Genomic DNA, 15803 nt, shown 5'->3' on the forward strand with positions numbered 1-15803 from the left:
AAATTTTTCCAACTGGCTCATTCTCAAAATGTTAAGTTTTGAATGAGATTCTAACGCTATGTAATTTAAAAAATTCGTTGCACATTCTCACATGTAATGAAAGGAAAATGAAATTTACTTTAAAAGTAATGCTTCTCAAACCACTAGTTGCAATATTTTCCTGCAATCTGTTAAAAATAGGTTCATTTAAACAGTTGCCAGTGTGTGTCAGAAAACAGGCATTACTGCGCAAGGGCAGCTACAATGATGTAGGAAACCCATGCCCAGTGTTTGATCTACTCATATGCCTTTTGTTGCATTTCTGTTTGGAATTTCATGCATAGTGAGGCATCACGTAACCATGTGCAGCATGTTGTTCAGAGAGGACATAAAGAGTTATTGTACTTAGGGAAATTGTTTTATCATACCCTATTCAGATAAGGAATGCAAAACAAGAAAGGAGTCCTTGGTATTACATTCATTTCAAAACTAGACTCTACAACTCATACTACCTTAATATTTTGCTACATTGTGATTTTAACTTTTAATTTGTACTCTGCAATACTGTTATCTAGCCTTTCCAATCAAGTTTACATCCACACAGCATTGCTAAAGACTAGTAAGAAGGAATACAAATTTATTGCAAAAATTAAAAAAAAGTTTGTATATGCCAGAACTAAGGACAATAAGTTTTTCATGACTTTTTCAAATTGTATGAAAAATTAACAAGGTTATATGTGAAGCCAACAAACTGTACAACTGGCAGTTTATACTCTACACCAGCAATAAATATAAGGCCTTGTGGGGAGTTACAATGATAAAACACATTGTGCTGCCAGTCTATAATTTACCGAAAAACGGTGTTCTGTAAATTTAAGACATAAGTAATGCAAATTAAGAAATTATGCCAAGCTTAGATGAGGTACCAAACAAGTATTGAAACATGTCTTGTGATCAAAATGCATTGTGTTTCACGGATGGTAGCTTTGTAAAATTCTGATAGAGCTGTCAATATATTTGAAACAAAACATTTTACTCAATACCACTGACCAAATATGCCTGTTAAGTCATCTTCAAGTGAACATTTATGTATGTCTGTATGTATATGGCATTAACAGATCTTACATTATGTCACAAAAGAAACAGGACATCTGAATACTCCAAGAGCATTGGAGTTTCATAAATCATACTAAAATGTACAATTCAGCATTTCTATATCCAGATTCACACTTAAAGCTTAATACCCTACCTAGTATGAAGCTTTTCACTGTGGTTTTTGGGATGCCAAGTTCCTTGCAGTACCAGTACTTGATTATCTGATGATTGGTTCTTTACTACAGCATTATGCCATACATGCCAAAAGATGAAAACACGCACTTGAAATTCAGTAAACAGTTGAAACTAGTCAACTCTGTGGAATGAAACACTGTTTCAAACAAAGTGGCTGCTTCTGCAGAAAAGATTAATAAAAGCCAAATTTCTTTAGCCAACTAACAAAAAAAACTTCACTGTTCTGTGAGATGATGCGAGCTTGATTGCCAATAGTGTGGAAATAAAATAAAACCAGAAAACTGAATGAGCAACCTATTTTAGCCTTCTGTAATTATTTGAGTGTATTTTAATTCAACTGATACCTCACAGCCACAGAAATTTTTGTTTTTATTCGATCTGAGAGCTGTAAGCCAAGAGAAAACAGCAAAATCACAACACACAAACACGGGTCACGTTCAGGCTACCCTCCACTACAACTCAGACTGCTCAACACATGTACGAATGTTGCAGCTTGGGTGACCTAGAAAAAATTTTCCAGCCAGTATCTGGCTGCTTGCTGCTTGGACAGCTGACAGACATGTCAAGTAGCCAGAATTGGGAGAAGGTGCTGCTCATACACAATTACCACTATGCGCCTGTGCTTGAGTGCACTGACAACTAATCAAATGAACCTAATGTGAAAAGTTTTGTCATCATGCCCATTGAAAGAAGTTTGCTGTTACAAAGTATTGCACAGTTTTCATATTAAAGTCGTTGACAAGTTTTGATATCAGCAGACACTTGTGTGAGCAATGTCTATTGTTGTAAGTGGTGTATTTTATTTGTAATCTAAGTTTCATTTTGGTGCTATTCTCTCATTTATGTTTTATCGCTGAAGTATTACTCTGCAGTGGTGGGCTACAGTGAAATTTATGATTAGAGTAACAGTTCCTATCACCAAAATGACAAAAATTTAACTGAAAATTGAAACAATGGAAAATTCCCAGATTTCTAAAAAATTCCTGGGGTTTTCCCTGCAACAGTTTAGAGGTGGTCATTCATCTTGGTGGATAGCTGGTCATACCAATATATAAAGCTTTGCAGTACTTGCAGCAGGGTTGGTATATGACATGGCTGCTTTCACAGGTGGCTGTCTCAGAAGAGGTAGGATAAGCCTGTGACAGGACTTGAGTGGGAAGTGCTGAGTGGGTGGATAGGTCAAGTCTTGCACTTTGATCTTCCACAGGGATATGATCCATGTGGCAAGGAGTCAGGAGTAGGAGTGGTATAGGGGTGGACTAGGCTGTTGTGTGGAACACTACTTTAGGAGATGTGGGAGAGGTCTTGGGCAGGATGTCACTCATTTCAGGGCACGACAGATAGATAGATAGATAGATAGATAGATAGATAGACAAAGCCCTGGCAGAGGACATGGGTCAGCTGCTCCAGCCCGGGATGATATGGGGTGATGAGGGGAACTCCTCTGCAGCTGCACAGCTTCTTATGTATGCCTATGTTCATTTTCAACAAAACACTGAAAAACAATGAAATTAGAGAAAAATTCGAACATATGATACTTCAAAATAAACTGATATCAAAATCAGCACAAAAATAATGCAAAAATTGGCAGAAAATAACAGTAAAATTGGACACAAAACAAATTTTTTTTGCTGTAACTAGCCATAAGGAATGCAACTTACTTTCAGCAGTATTGATTTCCTCCACATCCTACCATGCATATAAAGGAGCAACACCTCCATTACACTTTCCTAAATCAGTGGACTATCATCTCCAGTTATATCAACCTTTCAACCGCACACTCATTGGCTACTGAAATGAACTGATTTTTGAACTCTTATGATACTCAGGTGTCACAGTCCATTGTACCTTGGTGACTATATAGGCTACAGGGGAATTAAATTCTGTTGACACAAGATTTGTTCCTTCACTGCCTAGCTTTCACCTAAGTTTTGTTTTCTGTTTGTTGTTTCAGGTAAATCAAAATGTAGGGTTAACACAATAACCGTTAAAACCAATGAACGGTGATCACATTACTCTATAAATTCAGGGAGTTACTTTCATGAATGACTGAAACATATTTAATGAGGATAATTCATGGCAACAGAATAATCAGAACAAAGATTACACTGCTACTGGCCACTGAACAGCTGTATATATTACCAGGAAATATGTTGTCAGGTTCCTAGATTAATCAAGCAATGTGGAGTAACTTACATTGCTTTTTAAATTCAGCCATTGAACAGAGACAAAGTGGAAGATGTGTTGAATTTTTCAACTTTTTCTGACAAAGGTTTGACCAACAGATCAGCTTGCCAAAATGAAGTCCACAATTAATACTTCAAAATGCACTACTTTATCAGGTATACACTGAATTCTCTTTCTGAAACATCCATGTTAAGAATTGTTCTAGCTCACCTATAAAGTGCAGCTACTATGGAGCACTAGTGCTACAATGGCCTGCCATATTAAATAGTATTCTGGTAAATATGAAATCTGAGAAGATGCCTTACCTTTAAGTTTACGAAGAGATTCTCTCATAACATGGATATTGTGAATATCCAGAAATACTAATTCCGCATTTTGATACGCATCTTCGGATTCGTAGCCACCACCTTTAGCCTTGTTGGCAATTGCATTAGCACTATAAAAGGACAGACAGAACATCAAACATGAGGGAAACAAAAACTATCTTACTATAAGATATATTACAAAATCTATAAGCAATATACAATTACTGCCGTACTGGATGTTGGATCACAAGCGATGAAAAATTAGCCGTGGCCTATGTCTTGCAGACATACAATATTTAGTTTCCAAATACACACTAAAAATAAATAATTTTATTTGTATTGTTTTAAGACTTAATACAACAACCATAATAAAATCAATAATGCTTGTAAAAAACTTAATGTCACTAGTATAAGATGCAAGACAGTAGCATGTACACGACTCAAAAGTGAAGAGCAATCACAGTGCTTGCAACTTCTGTAGTTTACAACTTGTAAGGATGATGCATAATGCAAATTGTGTACCAATAGCTAAAAAGTTCACTTTCTCACAGAGAAATAGCCCAGGATACACTAACCTATTTTTATACCTTTTGGATTTGCTCTTATAAGCATACACATTTAAGGTGAAAAGTTTTCATTTTAACACACAGACGGTATTTCCATCAACAGGATTTTGTTTTTGTTATTAAAATACATTTTTGGAATAATTTTAGTAAGGCGTTAATTTGATCCTGCAGAAAAGTCTCTTACAAAGCATTTTAAATCCTCACCATGTTATGTGGTGCAGCAGTATGACATTGGACTCATACTTGCGAGGACATCAGGTCAGTCCCCATCCAGCCATCCAGATTTCAGTTTTTAATGATATTCTTAAATCTGTTAAAGTGTATGCCAGGACAGTTCTCTTGAAAGGGCAGTTTTAATTTCCTTCCTCGATGTGAGCTTGTCACTGTCAACCATACTCTTCCCTCTTCATTCATGTTTGGTACACTCATTCAATTGGCAAATGGAAATACCAAGCCAAATTCTCCCTTCTCCTCCCCCCCCCCCCCCCCCCCGAATCAGCAGAAATTCCAGTACAGGTTTATGAGACATCCACTTTTTGATAATCAAGAAATGGGCCACTGAATTCACAGGGGACTGAACTTCTCCAGAAGAAAGTGCGTTCCTCTGCCTCTGTTGTTGGGTGGAGAACTCTAGGTTCACCGTAATAGGTCAGGCATGCGCTACATCCAGGAAGCAGCTACTAGGGTAGTAGAGTACATGAGCATGTACATGAGGATTTTTTAGGTTACAACCCCCCCCCCCCCCCTTTCGATCAGAGACAAACTGCCTGCCAAAATTGAAGTTACATCAGCCGCAATGTTCTCAGAAAATGCTTGTTCTCGTAGATAAGAGATAGAAAAGTAACATCATATTAGTAAACAGCAGGAGCATCCAAGGGAAGATCCCACAATTGGTATCTCTTACTGAAGATTGAAATGTTTACGTAGTATTAGGAACAGAAAGATGGTTGAAACGCAAAGTGAATAGCAACGAAACCCTAAGTTCAGATTGGAATATCTGTCTTATGGACAGATTAATCATCAATGGTGAGGGCATATTTATTGCTGTATGGAATTCAATAATATCTAGCTATGTTATCACAGATTGCAAATGTGAATTAACCTGGGCAAAGTTAAGCATCAAAGATGGGCCAACAAAAAATGGTAACCCAATGCTTTCACAGACTGCCTGGGCCAGGAGCTGTAATGGTAGAGCACTTCAGAGAGCATTTAAAGAGTATTGGTAATAATGTCTTGCTGTTGTAGTGGATGGTGACTTCAACTTGCCAGGCACAGATTGGGAGCCATGCTATCAAAACTAGGGCCAGAGACAGAGATTCATGTCATTATTCTTGATGTCTTGTCCAAAAATTACTTCCAACAGATAATTCTGGAACCAATTTGTGAAGGTAGCATCTCAGACGTCCCAGCAACAAACAGACCTGAACTTATCGAGTCAGTTAATGCAAAGGACGGTATCAGTGATCATACGGCTGCAATACCTACTGTGACTAAGGGTTTTACAAGGAATGTTAAGAAAGGAAGAAAGATACTTTTGCTTCTCAAGAGTGACAGAATACAAAATGCTGAGTATCTGAGTAGTAAGCATCAAATATCCAGTGCTGATGATGAAGATATGCAACACAAATGAAAAAATTCAAATGCATCATTCAATATGCGTTTGACAAGTACATTCCTAGTAAGGTCTTAAGGGTTGGGAAAGACCCATCATTGTTTAATAGCCATGTTAGGTAACGGTTATGTATACTTCATCACTGATTCATGAGAACTCAAAACCGAGCTGACAAACAAAAGCTGAATGAAGCGAAAATGGGTGTAAGGAGACCAATGAGAGAAGTGTTCAAAGACTTTGAAGTGAAGTTTTGTCAACTGATCTAACTAAAAATGCTACAATGTTTTGGTCTTTTGTAAAATCAGCAAGCATTTGAAATCCTCTATTCATCCAATCAGTGACCATACTGGCACCAGAATGGAAGATAACAGAGAGAAGGCCAAAATATTGACTTTGGTCTTCCAAAATTGCTTGACTGCAGATCATCTTAACATCTTCCCCATATGGATGCTGAAATGGCAGATGTTGAGATAACCGACTGCGGAATGTGAAAGAAACTACTATCACTTAATAGTGGAAAGTCATCAGGACCAGATGAGATAATTGTAAGATTCTACAAAGATTACGCAAGAGAACTTGCTCTCCTTCTAGCAGCAATTTATTGTAGTTCTCTGTAGCAATGAAGGGTATCTAGCAACTGGAAAAAAAATGCAGGTCAAGAATGGTCTTTGTACATAATTATACACTTACATCAATGATGTCAGTCTGTTGTAAAATTATGAAACATGTCTTATGCTCAAGAATTATGACATTTGGAGAAGGAAAAGCTTAGGAAAATATTATCTTATAAAAATCAACATGGACTCTGCAAACAGCTCGCTCTATTCATCCATGAGTACCATAGTGCTGTAAGCAACAGTCCTCAGGTAGATGCCATGTTCCTTGACTTCAGGAAGGCATTTGACACCATTCCACACTGCCATTTAGTGAAAAAAATATGAGCTTACTACTGAATACTTGATCAGACCTGTCAATGGATTCAAGACTTCCTTGCCAGCAGAATTCAATATATCACACTTAACAGAGCAAAATTGACAGAATTAAGCAGAATTATTACATTGTGAGTCTCAAATAGCACAATATGCTAGCTATTCGCAAGTACCACCTGGATATTTTAGGAATATTTGAGACAAGATGGCCTGGCAATAATGACTTTAGATCAGTAGACTTCACAATAATACACAGTGGAAACCAACAGTCAGGGGAGAAAGGAGTAGATACTGTGTTAACAAAGAAATGGATGCATAATGTGCTGAACACCTTTTTCATATTAGTAATAGGATATTAATAATGAAGTTAAAAGTTAGCACAGTTGACATAACAATAATTCAAATATATTTTTTCATGACAAACAGTAATGACACAGACTCCATTGAACACTTAATGGAAATGATAAACACAAAGGACAATGTTATTTTCATGGGAGATAATAACGTGTCAGTCAGCACATCAAGACAACCCTGAGCATGCTGTTAAGTACAGATTGGGAAGAATGAATTCAAGAGGTGGGAAGTTATTAGAATTTTCTAAACATGAGATGGTTATAAAAAATAGATGAAACTCTAAAGAGAAGGAACTATGTGTGGAAGACACCTTGTGATAGTGGGATATATATATAACTGATTACATAGTAGTACAGCAGAGGAACAGAAACCAAGTACAATCTAGTCACAGTTTCCCTGGTGTTAATATACACCATCCATCTAAAAAGGTTCCATGACAGATTTCATTCCTGGCATATAAGCAACATCAGTGTACTAACTATGGCGGCAGCTTGTACTAACTACTGCAAACAGCAGCATTGCATTTGACCAGTCAGTTGCGAGCAGACAGTATTAAGCAGCGGATGAGTGGCCACAGCATATCAAGAACGCCTGCGATGACCTGACTGAAATGCAGAACGCTGAAAATTCTTTTCTGGAAAAAATTGTAATGGGTGACGAGACTGTGTTATCAATCTGAACCTACTACAAAACAACAAAGAACAGAAACTCACATGAAGGGTCAACATTTTGACATAAACAAAGTGCAATATCAGATTTAAGAAGCACCAGCTGAAATATCCAACGAAATGAGCAATATATAAACTGATGGATGCACTTGTCGTGCATGAATTCAAGCAAGCAACAACTGAATCAGACAATGAAGAAAATTGTTGAGATATTATCAAGTCAAATACAACAAATGCAGCCACAGACATATTAGGAATGGGAAGAAATAGAAGACAATTTTAAATTCAGGAAACAGGATGTTGTTTGGTCCAAGATTAAACTGTTGCAACACAGACAGAGAACCAAGAGTAAATTAGTGAATAAGAATGGGGAGCTGCTATTTGAGAAGAAGATGAAAGTGACCAATGGATAGTACATATTTAAGACCTTTACAGTGATGGTGAAATTGGGGAGTTTACATGAGTATACTGAAGAAGAAAAAGCAAGTGATGAATCAGTAAGAGATCCCCAACAACAAAAGAAGAGTTCTTTTCCTTGTACTAAATAGGTCAAAATCAAAGCAATAGGTAAGATGGCATCCCTGCAAAGCTCTTACAAAGACAGCAGTGACAACATCAAAAGTAAATTGTTAACTATGGTATCGAGATGTTATGAAGACAGTATCACATCACCTGACTTCTCTCACACACACACACACACACACACACACACACAAAAACCTATCATTACCCAAGAGGCAATGGTCTGATGGAGGCCACTAGCCTGTTGATGTTGATAAGGAAGTGTTGAAAACTTAGCATGGAGCCCTGATGGACAGACTTCTCTTGGACCTGTGTGGAGCTGAGCGATATACAAACTCCAACATGAAATGGCTGGAGGGTTGAAAAATGTCAAGTAAAAATCAGTGGGGAGCCTTGAAAGCCCCAGTCATGGAGGGTAAATAAATGTGATTTCAACAAACTATGTCGAATGCAATGTGCAGGTAAAAAAAGACTGCCATGAGATATTGGTGTTAAGAAAAAGACTGTTGGATAATTGTTTCCAATAAATCCAGACTATCAGTTGTGGATCGTCTCTCTCAGAAACCACACTGATAGGGGGAGAAAAGGTCCCACGATTCGAGAACTCAACGTAATAGTCAGGATATTACAGTTTAAAGCAGTTTGCAGAACACACTGGTAAGGCTAATCAGTTACTAGCTGTCTAAACACAATGTGTTTTTGTCTGGTTTATAAGGATCAGGATGATGACACTATTCCTCCATTGTGAATAAAAAAACTTTACAGCTCAATACAATTGAAGACTAAGAGTGTATGTGTCCCTCAGAGAAGTATGCAGCTTTTCTGCTTGGGTAAGGGGAGTTGAGGCCCCTGAAGACGATGCTATAGGAACCACAAGAGGGGAGGGCCTATGTTCCACACAGGCTAATGTACTTGTTTGACAATCAAGAGTCCAATGTTGAGGGAATCAGTGCTTAAGGTACTGCTGACAAGCTCACCACAGTAGAAGCTAAATTTGATACCACTGGGATGGGATGTACTTTTTCTAGGTGGTTCTAGACTTTTAACCAGGGTAGCACACTTTGGAGATCGGGGTTGGAGTGTGGGTGGTTTCCATGATGGTCTTCACAAGTTGGGTTGTTCATACTTTTTGCATTTGCAGTGTAGTGAATATGTAGTTTACTGTTGACAGTCGAAAAGGCTGTGTGTTTTTTTCGAGTGCTCGGCAGGTTTTTATTTTCAAAAAAGATGGCTCAAAGAATTTCAATTAAATTTTACTTGAGAAATGGATTGAAGTGCTGCACCTCATTCAAAATGTTGATTCTGGGTTCTGTTGAAACTACTACAAGTAAGACAAGAGTTTATGGGTGGTATAGTTTATGAGTGGTATAAACGTTTCAAATAGGGTCAAGAAGACATTGAAGGTGACAACAACCCTGGATGTCCTAGCGCATCACTTACTGACAATAATGTAAAAGGAGTAAAGAAAATGGTTCTGAAAAATTGCGGTATCACCATTAAAGAATTTGCTGATGGTGTCAGCATATCCTTTGGTTCACACTCAACAATTTTTTTTGGACTTTTCGGTATGAAACTTGACAGCAAAGTTTGTTCTGAAATGGTTGAATTTCAACCAAAAACAATGTTGCGTAGACATTACTCATGAATTTCTGAATTAACTCAACAATGACCCAGAACTTGTAAAGAAGGTTATAACAGGTGGTGAAACGTGTATACAGGTACTACACCGAAAACAAGGCCTACTCATCCTAAAGGAAACTGCTTGAAGAGCCAATTCCAAAAAAATTGACAAGTTGATCACATGTGAAGGTGGTTCTCACCATTATCTTCTACAATAATGGGATTGTGCACGATGAGTTTCTATCTGACAGCTGTACAGTCAATAAGGAATACTAACTGGCAGTTATGCACCAAATGGCTGAAGCAATCTAAAGAAAACTACCAGAAGTGTGGCGAACCATTAGTGGACATTTCATCATCACATCACAGCTGTTCAGATCTCAATGTTGTTTTTTCCTCTCTCTCAGGGGGAGGACAAAATAAAAATAAATAAATAAATCTTTATGTTGCCTCAGCCAACGTATTTGCCGGACATTGTCCCTGCGGCTTCTTTCTATTTCCGAAGCTGAAAAGAACAACAAAAAGACATCTTTTTGCCACCACTGATGTGATAAAAACAGAATCACTGAAGGAGCTTAACACCATAATGAAAAGCGAGTTTCTGAAGTGCTTCCAAGATTGGAAAAACTGCTGGCACAAGTGTATTGTGGTATATCTAAGAGGGATTACTTTGAAGCAAAACTTTATCCAGCATGAGTCACAAAAAGAGCAACAAAGGGTTCCAGGATCTTTGTCGTGGAAAAATTTGGAAGTGGCCTGAAAAAGAGAACTTCTAGAATATGCTGCAGAAGACCCTGTCAAAATTATCAGCCCACTGGAGCAAGTTGAGTGGGACAAAGTTATTGCTGTTGATGAATAAATAAAGATTCTTTAAAAAATTCCTGTAAGTTCTTAATCACATATTTTATATGATATACGAAGTGGACTCTTTACTTCTCCAAGCTTTTGCTTAGTTCCTCATCCATCTGCAAGTCCTGGTGAAAAACAAAACCTTGCACTATCTTCTAGATCTTACAGGGTGTTACAATAACAGGCATGTTACAGTGTGTCTTAGAAGGGATTAACACTGTGGACTGGGTAGTGCTGAATGATTAATAAAAGTTTATCTATCAACAAACAAATAAAAATATCCATACTTTTATGTAATATTGCTAACCAAATCAAACCAAATAAAATTTAACATCAGTGCAATTTATATGCAGGAGTCAAAATTCCCCTTCTCGTCTTTCCTGGGACGAAACACTTACCAGTCTAGTACCAACCATACGTTAAAAATATTTCTTTTAATAACTGAATAAACATAGAAAAGATTTACAGTTTTTACAATAGTGCAGCACTTATGTGTAACAAGAACAAAACATTTTTGCAGAACATAATAATTAATAATTGCCTACAAACCTTGGTCTTGCATCCATAATGAACAGTTTGTGTGATTGAGCATTTGCATCCATAATAAGCTGAATGTAACGCTCATCTTCACGTGAACGTTTACCACCGACACCCACCAATGGCTGAGAGCATCGTGTTATGGTGGCTTGGCTCTCTGGATGTATCCACGACAGTACTGGCACACGCCCTCTGCTTCGAAATGCGGCCACAGCTCTCAAGTCATCGTCTGTAGCTTGTGCAGGAACGGCCCACACTGCTGGGTAACTATCACATATCTCGTAGTTCTCATTAAGCTTGCAGATTTTCCAAGTGTCATTAGGGACTGACTGAAAAATAGAAGGCAAAAGAAAAATCACAAAATAAAGATAGTACTTATCACAAACTCGATGCAATGGGTTACTTTATTGTTAAATGCTACCTTGTGTCTTGTTTTGCTTCTGTTACAGGTCTCAAATTCTTGTGTATTCTTCGGGAATGGGAAATACACTGAGATGACGGAAGTCATGGGATTGCAATATGCAAGTATATAGATGGTGATAGTGTTGTGAACACAAGGTATAAAGGGGCAGCGCTCTGGCGCAGCTATCATTAGTGCTTACGTTATACATGTGAAAAGGTGTCTGACATGATGACGGTAGCACAACAGGAATTAACAGACTTTGAACACAGAATGGTAGTTAGAGCTAGATACTTGGACATTCCATTTTGGGAATCATTACGGAATTCAATATTCTGAGAGCCACAGTGCCAAGGGTGTGCTAAGATTACCAAATTTCATGCATTACCTCTCGCCACAGACAACACATTGGCCAATGGCCTCCACTTAATGACAGAGCAGAGGTGTTTGCATAGAGTTGCCACTGCTAACAGGCAAGCAACACTGTGTGAAATAACTGCAGAAATCAATGTGGGACAGACAACACAACATCGCCTACAGTGCCCCTTCTGGTCTTGTGACCACATCAGTTGGACCCTAGACAAATGGAAAACTGTGGCTTGGTCAAATGAGTAGTGATTTCAGTTTGTACAAGCTGATGGTAGGGTTTGAGTCTGACACAGATTCAATGAAGTCATGGACCCAAGTCATCAACAAGGCACTGTGCATGCTCATGGTGGCTCCATAATGATGTGGGCTGAGTTGACACAGAGTGGACTGGGTCCTCTGGACCAACTGCACCAATCACTGACAGGAAATAGTTATGTTTGGCTACTTGGAGACTATTTGCAGCAATTCATAGACTTCATGTTCCCAAACAATTATGGAATTTTTATGGACGACAATGGGCCCTGTCTCTGGGCCACAATTGTTTGTGATCAGTTTAAAGAACATTTGGGAGAATACAAGCAAATGATTTGGTCACCCAGATTGTCTGACTTGAATCCCATCCAAAAAATTATCAGACATCCAGTAATCAAGAAGTTAGCTTGTGCACAAAATCCTGCACTGGCAACACCTTCACAACTATGGACAAATATAGAGGTAGCATGGCTCAATATTTCTGCAGGGTACTCATGGCGACTTGTTGAGTCCACTCCATGTCCCATTGCTGCACTATGCTGGGCAAAAGGAGGTCCGACACAGTATTTGGAAGTATCATATGACCTGTGTCACTTCAGTGTATGAGTAAGGAATACAAATAATAAACAGAACAAATAAAACATACAAAATAAAGAACAGCCAGTGCAGACAGATAAAATGAGAAAAGCAAGTATACCTGTACATCAGTTAATCTAGAACATAGTTTCTCTCCCTTTTATTATAGAAGAAACTGATCACATCAGAAAGATTTTAAGAGGAACCTTATACCAGACTGAAATTTGGGCCAACAAAAAAAAAAATGTTTTAAATACTCTGATCAGGAAAGGATAAAAACCCTCCTCTGTTGGCATGTGAGGTACAGAAGCTCTATGTACATGTGATAAAATCTACAGCAGAGCCACAATGTAAAGAGAACACCCAGCTGGAGGAACATAAAAGTCTTTGCCAAATAGAGGGAGGGACGGAGAACAACATATGTAGTGGAGCATACTCCCCAACTGGGAAAATGTGAAGTTTTCTGAAAGCAAAAATTTATCTACAATGACAAACTACTATTCACAGTTATATAGAGCAGCCATCAAAATTTATAAATATGGGGTTAATTTTAACAAGAAGCCATGAAACTTGGTGATATATGGACAGTTGCTCCACAGAAACGATATATAAGTTTTATCTTTGGCAGATAACAATCAGTAGTTAAGGTTTATCTCCGAGAAGGATTCCCTCTGCCGAATACATGTAAACTTCGACTACGCCCTTTTCCACAGTATTTTGTCACTTTCTGACACCTGACCTGTCAGTCAGCGGAACAAAGAGTACCTCTGAGGATATCCAACAGAGATCTGGACAAAACATTAGAAACGGTAAAGTATTATGTATCACAATCATACCACCTGCATGACTCGCAAGCAGCTAAGACATATTGTCATAGAAGCATTCACTATACGATCTTTAAAATACAAAACTTTCTATTTTATTTCAAACTCCATTTCAGTTGAGATCTTGCAATATTAAAAGTTCTGTAGTGAAGTTCTTGTAGAATGCAAATACTTTTGGATCAAAGGAGACTACTCACTGAAAAACAGAAGCACTGATTTGTCAACACACACACACACACACACACACACACACACACACACACACACACACACACACACACACACACACACAAAAAAAGGAAGAAAACATTGCTAGCTTTTGGATTTATCCTTTTGTGTATGCCTGTCGACAACTCAATGCTTCTGCTTTTTGGTGAATATTAAAAATTCTTATTTTAGAATCAATTGAAATGTTATACTTGCTTTTAAATATTTTTTGCTCTGGTTCACAATCAGAAATATCTTGTTGAGCTTCTCTGAAAATGTTTTCAACTTCATCACTAATAATCAATTCTTTATCAATTACAATTTCTTCCAGCAAATTTTGTAAATTATGCTGATGAAAATCATCTGCTTTTAGCATTGACTCCTCAGTAATTGTCAGAGAAGATTCTTCTGTGATAAGGCTGTCTTGGGCAAGAAACTGCTTCTAATAAGTAATAGTATTTTTAAACACAATTTCTGAATATATTTGTACTGCCTGTTCTTGAGGGATCATGTTCACCAGTAGCTAGTGTGACTGACATGATAATTACTCTTATTTAATGTATTTATAAGCAGTAATAACTTTACTGCACCTAAGTTACACCATTCCAAAAGTTAACGGAATAAATGAGGATTTTGACCATCATCTGTTCTCTTGGAACCGAGATTTCCACCCTGCTTGAGGATTTTGACCATCATCTGTTCTCTTGGAACCAAGATTTCTGCCCTGCTTCCTTTGGCAATCTTTTGCTAACAAATAGATTGCAGTAAAAGAATTGATGTTCAATAAACCTAACTCATAAATTGGAATGAATGGGCTATGAATATAGATTAAAACATAAGTGATAAAATAATTTATCACTATTACTAATATACTACATCTTTTCATTAAAATCTAGGACTTTTTACATTTCGTATCAAATTTTAATTTATTACAAATATATTTTCATGATAATAGTATTATAATTAAATAATTTTATTTTTATTACAAAATCATTATTAAAAATTTGTTAATTTACTTTTCAATTTGATTAAAATAAGAAATTAGAGTAAGTTTAAAAAGAAGTTGCTTCAAGTAAGAATAAAAGCAGCAATTTCTTGATTATGAAGTTAGAACTCCACACACTCAGCTAGGGGCGACACTGTTTAAAGCCATAAATTTTGTATACTTAACAACACTCAGAAATCTTCAAAGTCAATTTTTTGGGTGTGTTTCAAAGTGCATCAAACTGCTTTAGGAAACTGATCTCTGGACATTGACCTTCAAATACTAAGATTAGGAAGAAAATCTAAGTTGTTGAATACATAAGGTCCCCTTGCAGGGCACAACAGGCAAACATATTGAAGGAAGACTAGAGTTTAATGTCCTGTTGACATCTAGATCATTAAAGATGGACCAAACATAATGTGAACAGTAGCAATAACGTAGTTCACATATTCCAAATTCACAAAATTTTCCAGCAGTGTTCATTTCCTCTGAAAGTACAAATGCCCACTGAGGATGTCATGACTGTGGTGAACCACATTTGGGTGAAGGCAAACACAGTTGTGATTTTTCTAGAACATGGACACCATCATGTTTTACATATGGAAAGACACAGAGCTTAAAGATTGAGGACAATTTATTAATAAATTTTATTTAGCAGGCTGCACCGAAACATGGCCACCACTACAACCTTGTCAACTGATTTATATATTTTTTTGATTGATTTACAGAAATCACTGAAAACCAAAACCTGATTGATCACCGTGTGGAGTTT

The 15803-nt window shown here is 37.3% G+C and overlaps 1 protein-coding gene across 2 annotated transcripts in view; it reads right to left on the reverse strand.

Annotated features, from left to right (window-relative positions):
* LOC126183551 (myotubularin-related protein 2) overlaps nt 1-15803 on the reverse strand; it is a 204586-nt gene that overhangs the window by 115615 nt on the left and 73168 nt on the right. For both annotated transcript variants that reach the window (XM_049925629.1, XM_049925628.1), the window contains 2 exons: nt 11431-11747; nt 3762-3892 (listed from right to left, as the gene is read on the reverse strand). In XM_049925629.1, coding sequence (XP_049781586.1) covers nt 3762-3892; nt 11431-11747 — 448 coding nt within the window. The remainder of the gene's footprint in view (nt 1-3761; nt 3893-11430; nt 11748-15803) is intronic.

The sequence above is a fragment of the Schistocerca cancellata genome, chromosome 4 (genome assembly GCF_023864275.1).
Source record: "Schistocerca cancellata isolate TAMUIC-IGC-003103 chromosome 4, iqSchCanc2.1, whole genome shotgun sequence".
In the NCBI taxonomy this organism is placed as follows: domain Eukaryota; kingdom Metazoa; phylum Arthropoda; class Insecta; order Orthoptera; family Acrididae; genus Schistocerca; species Schistocerca cancellata.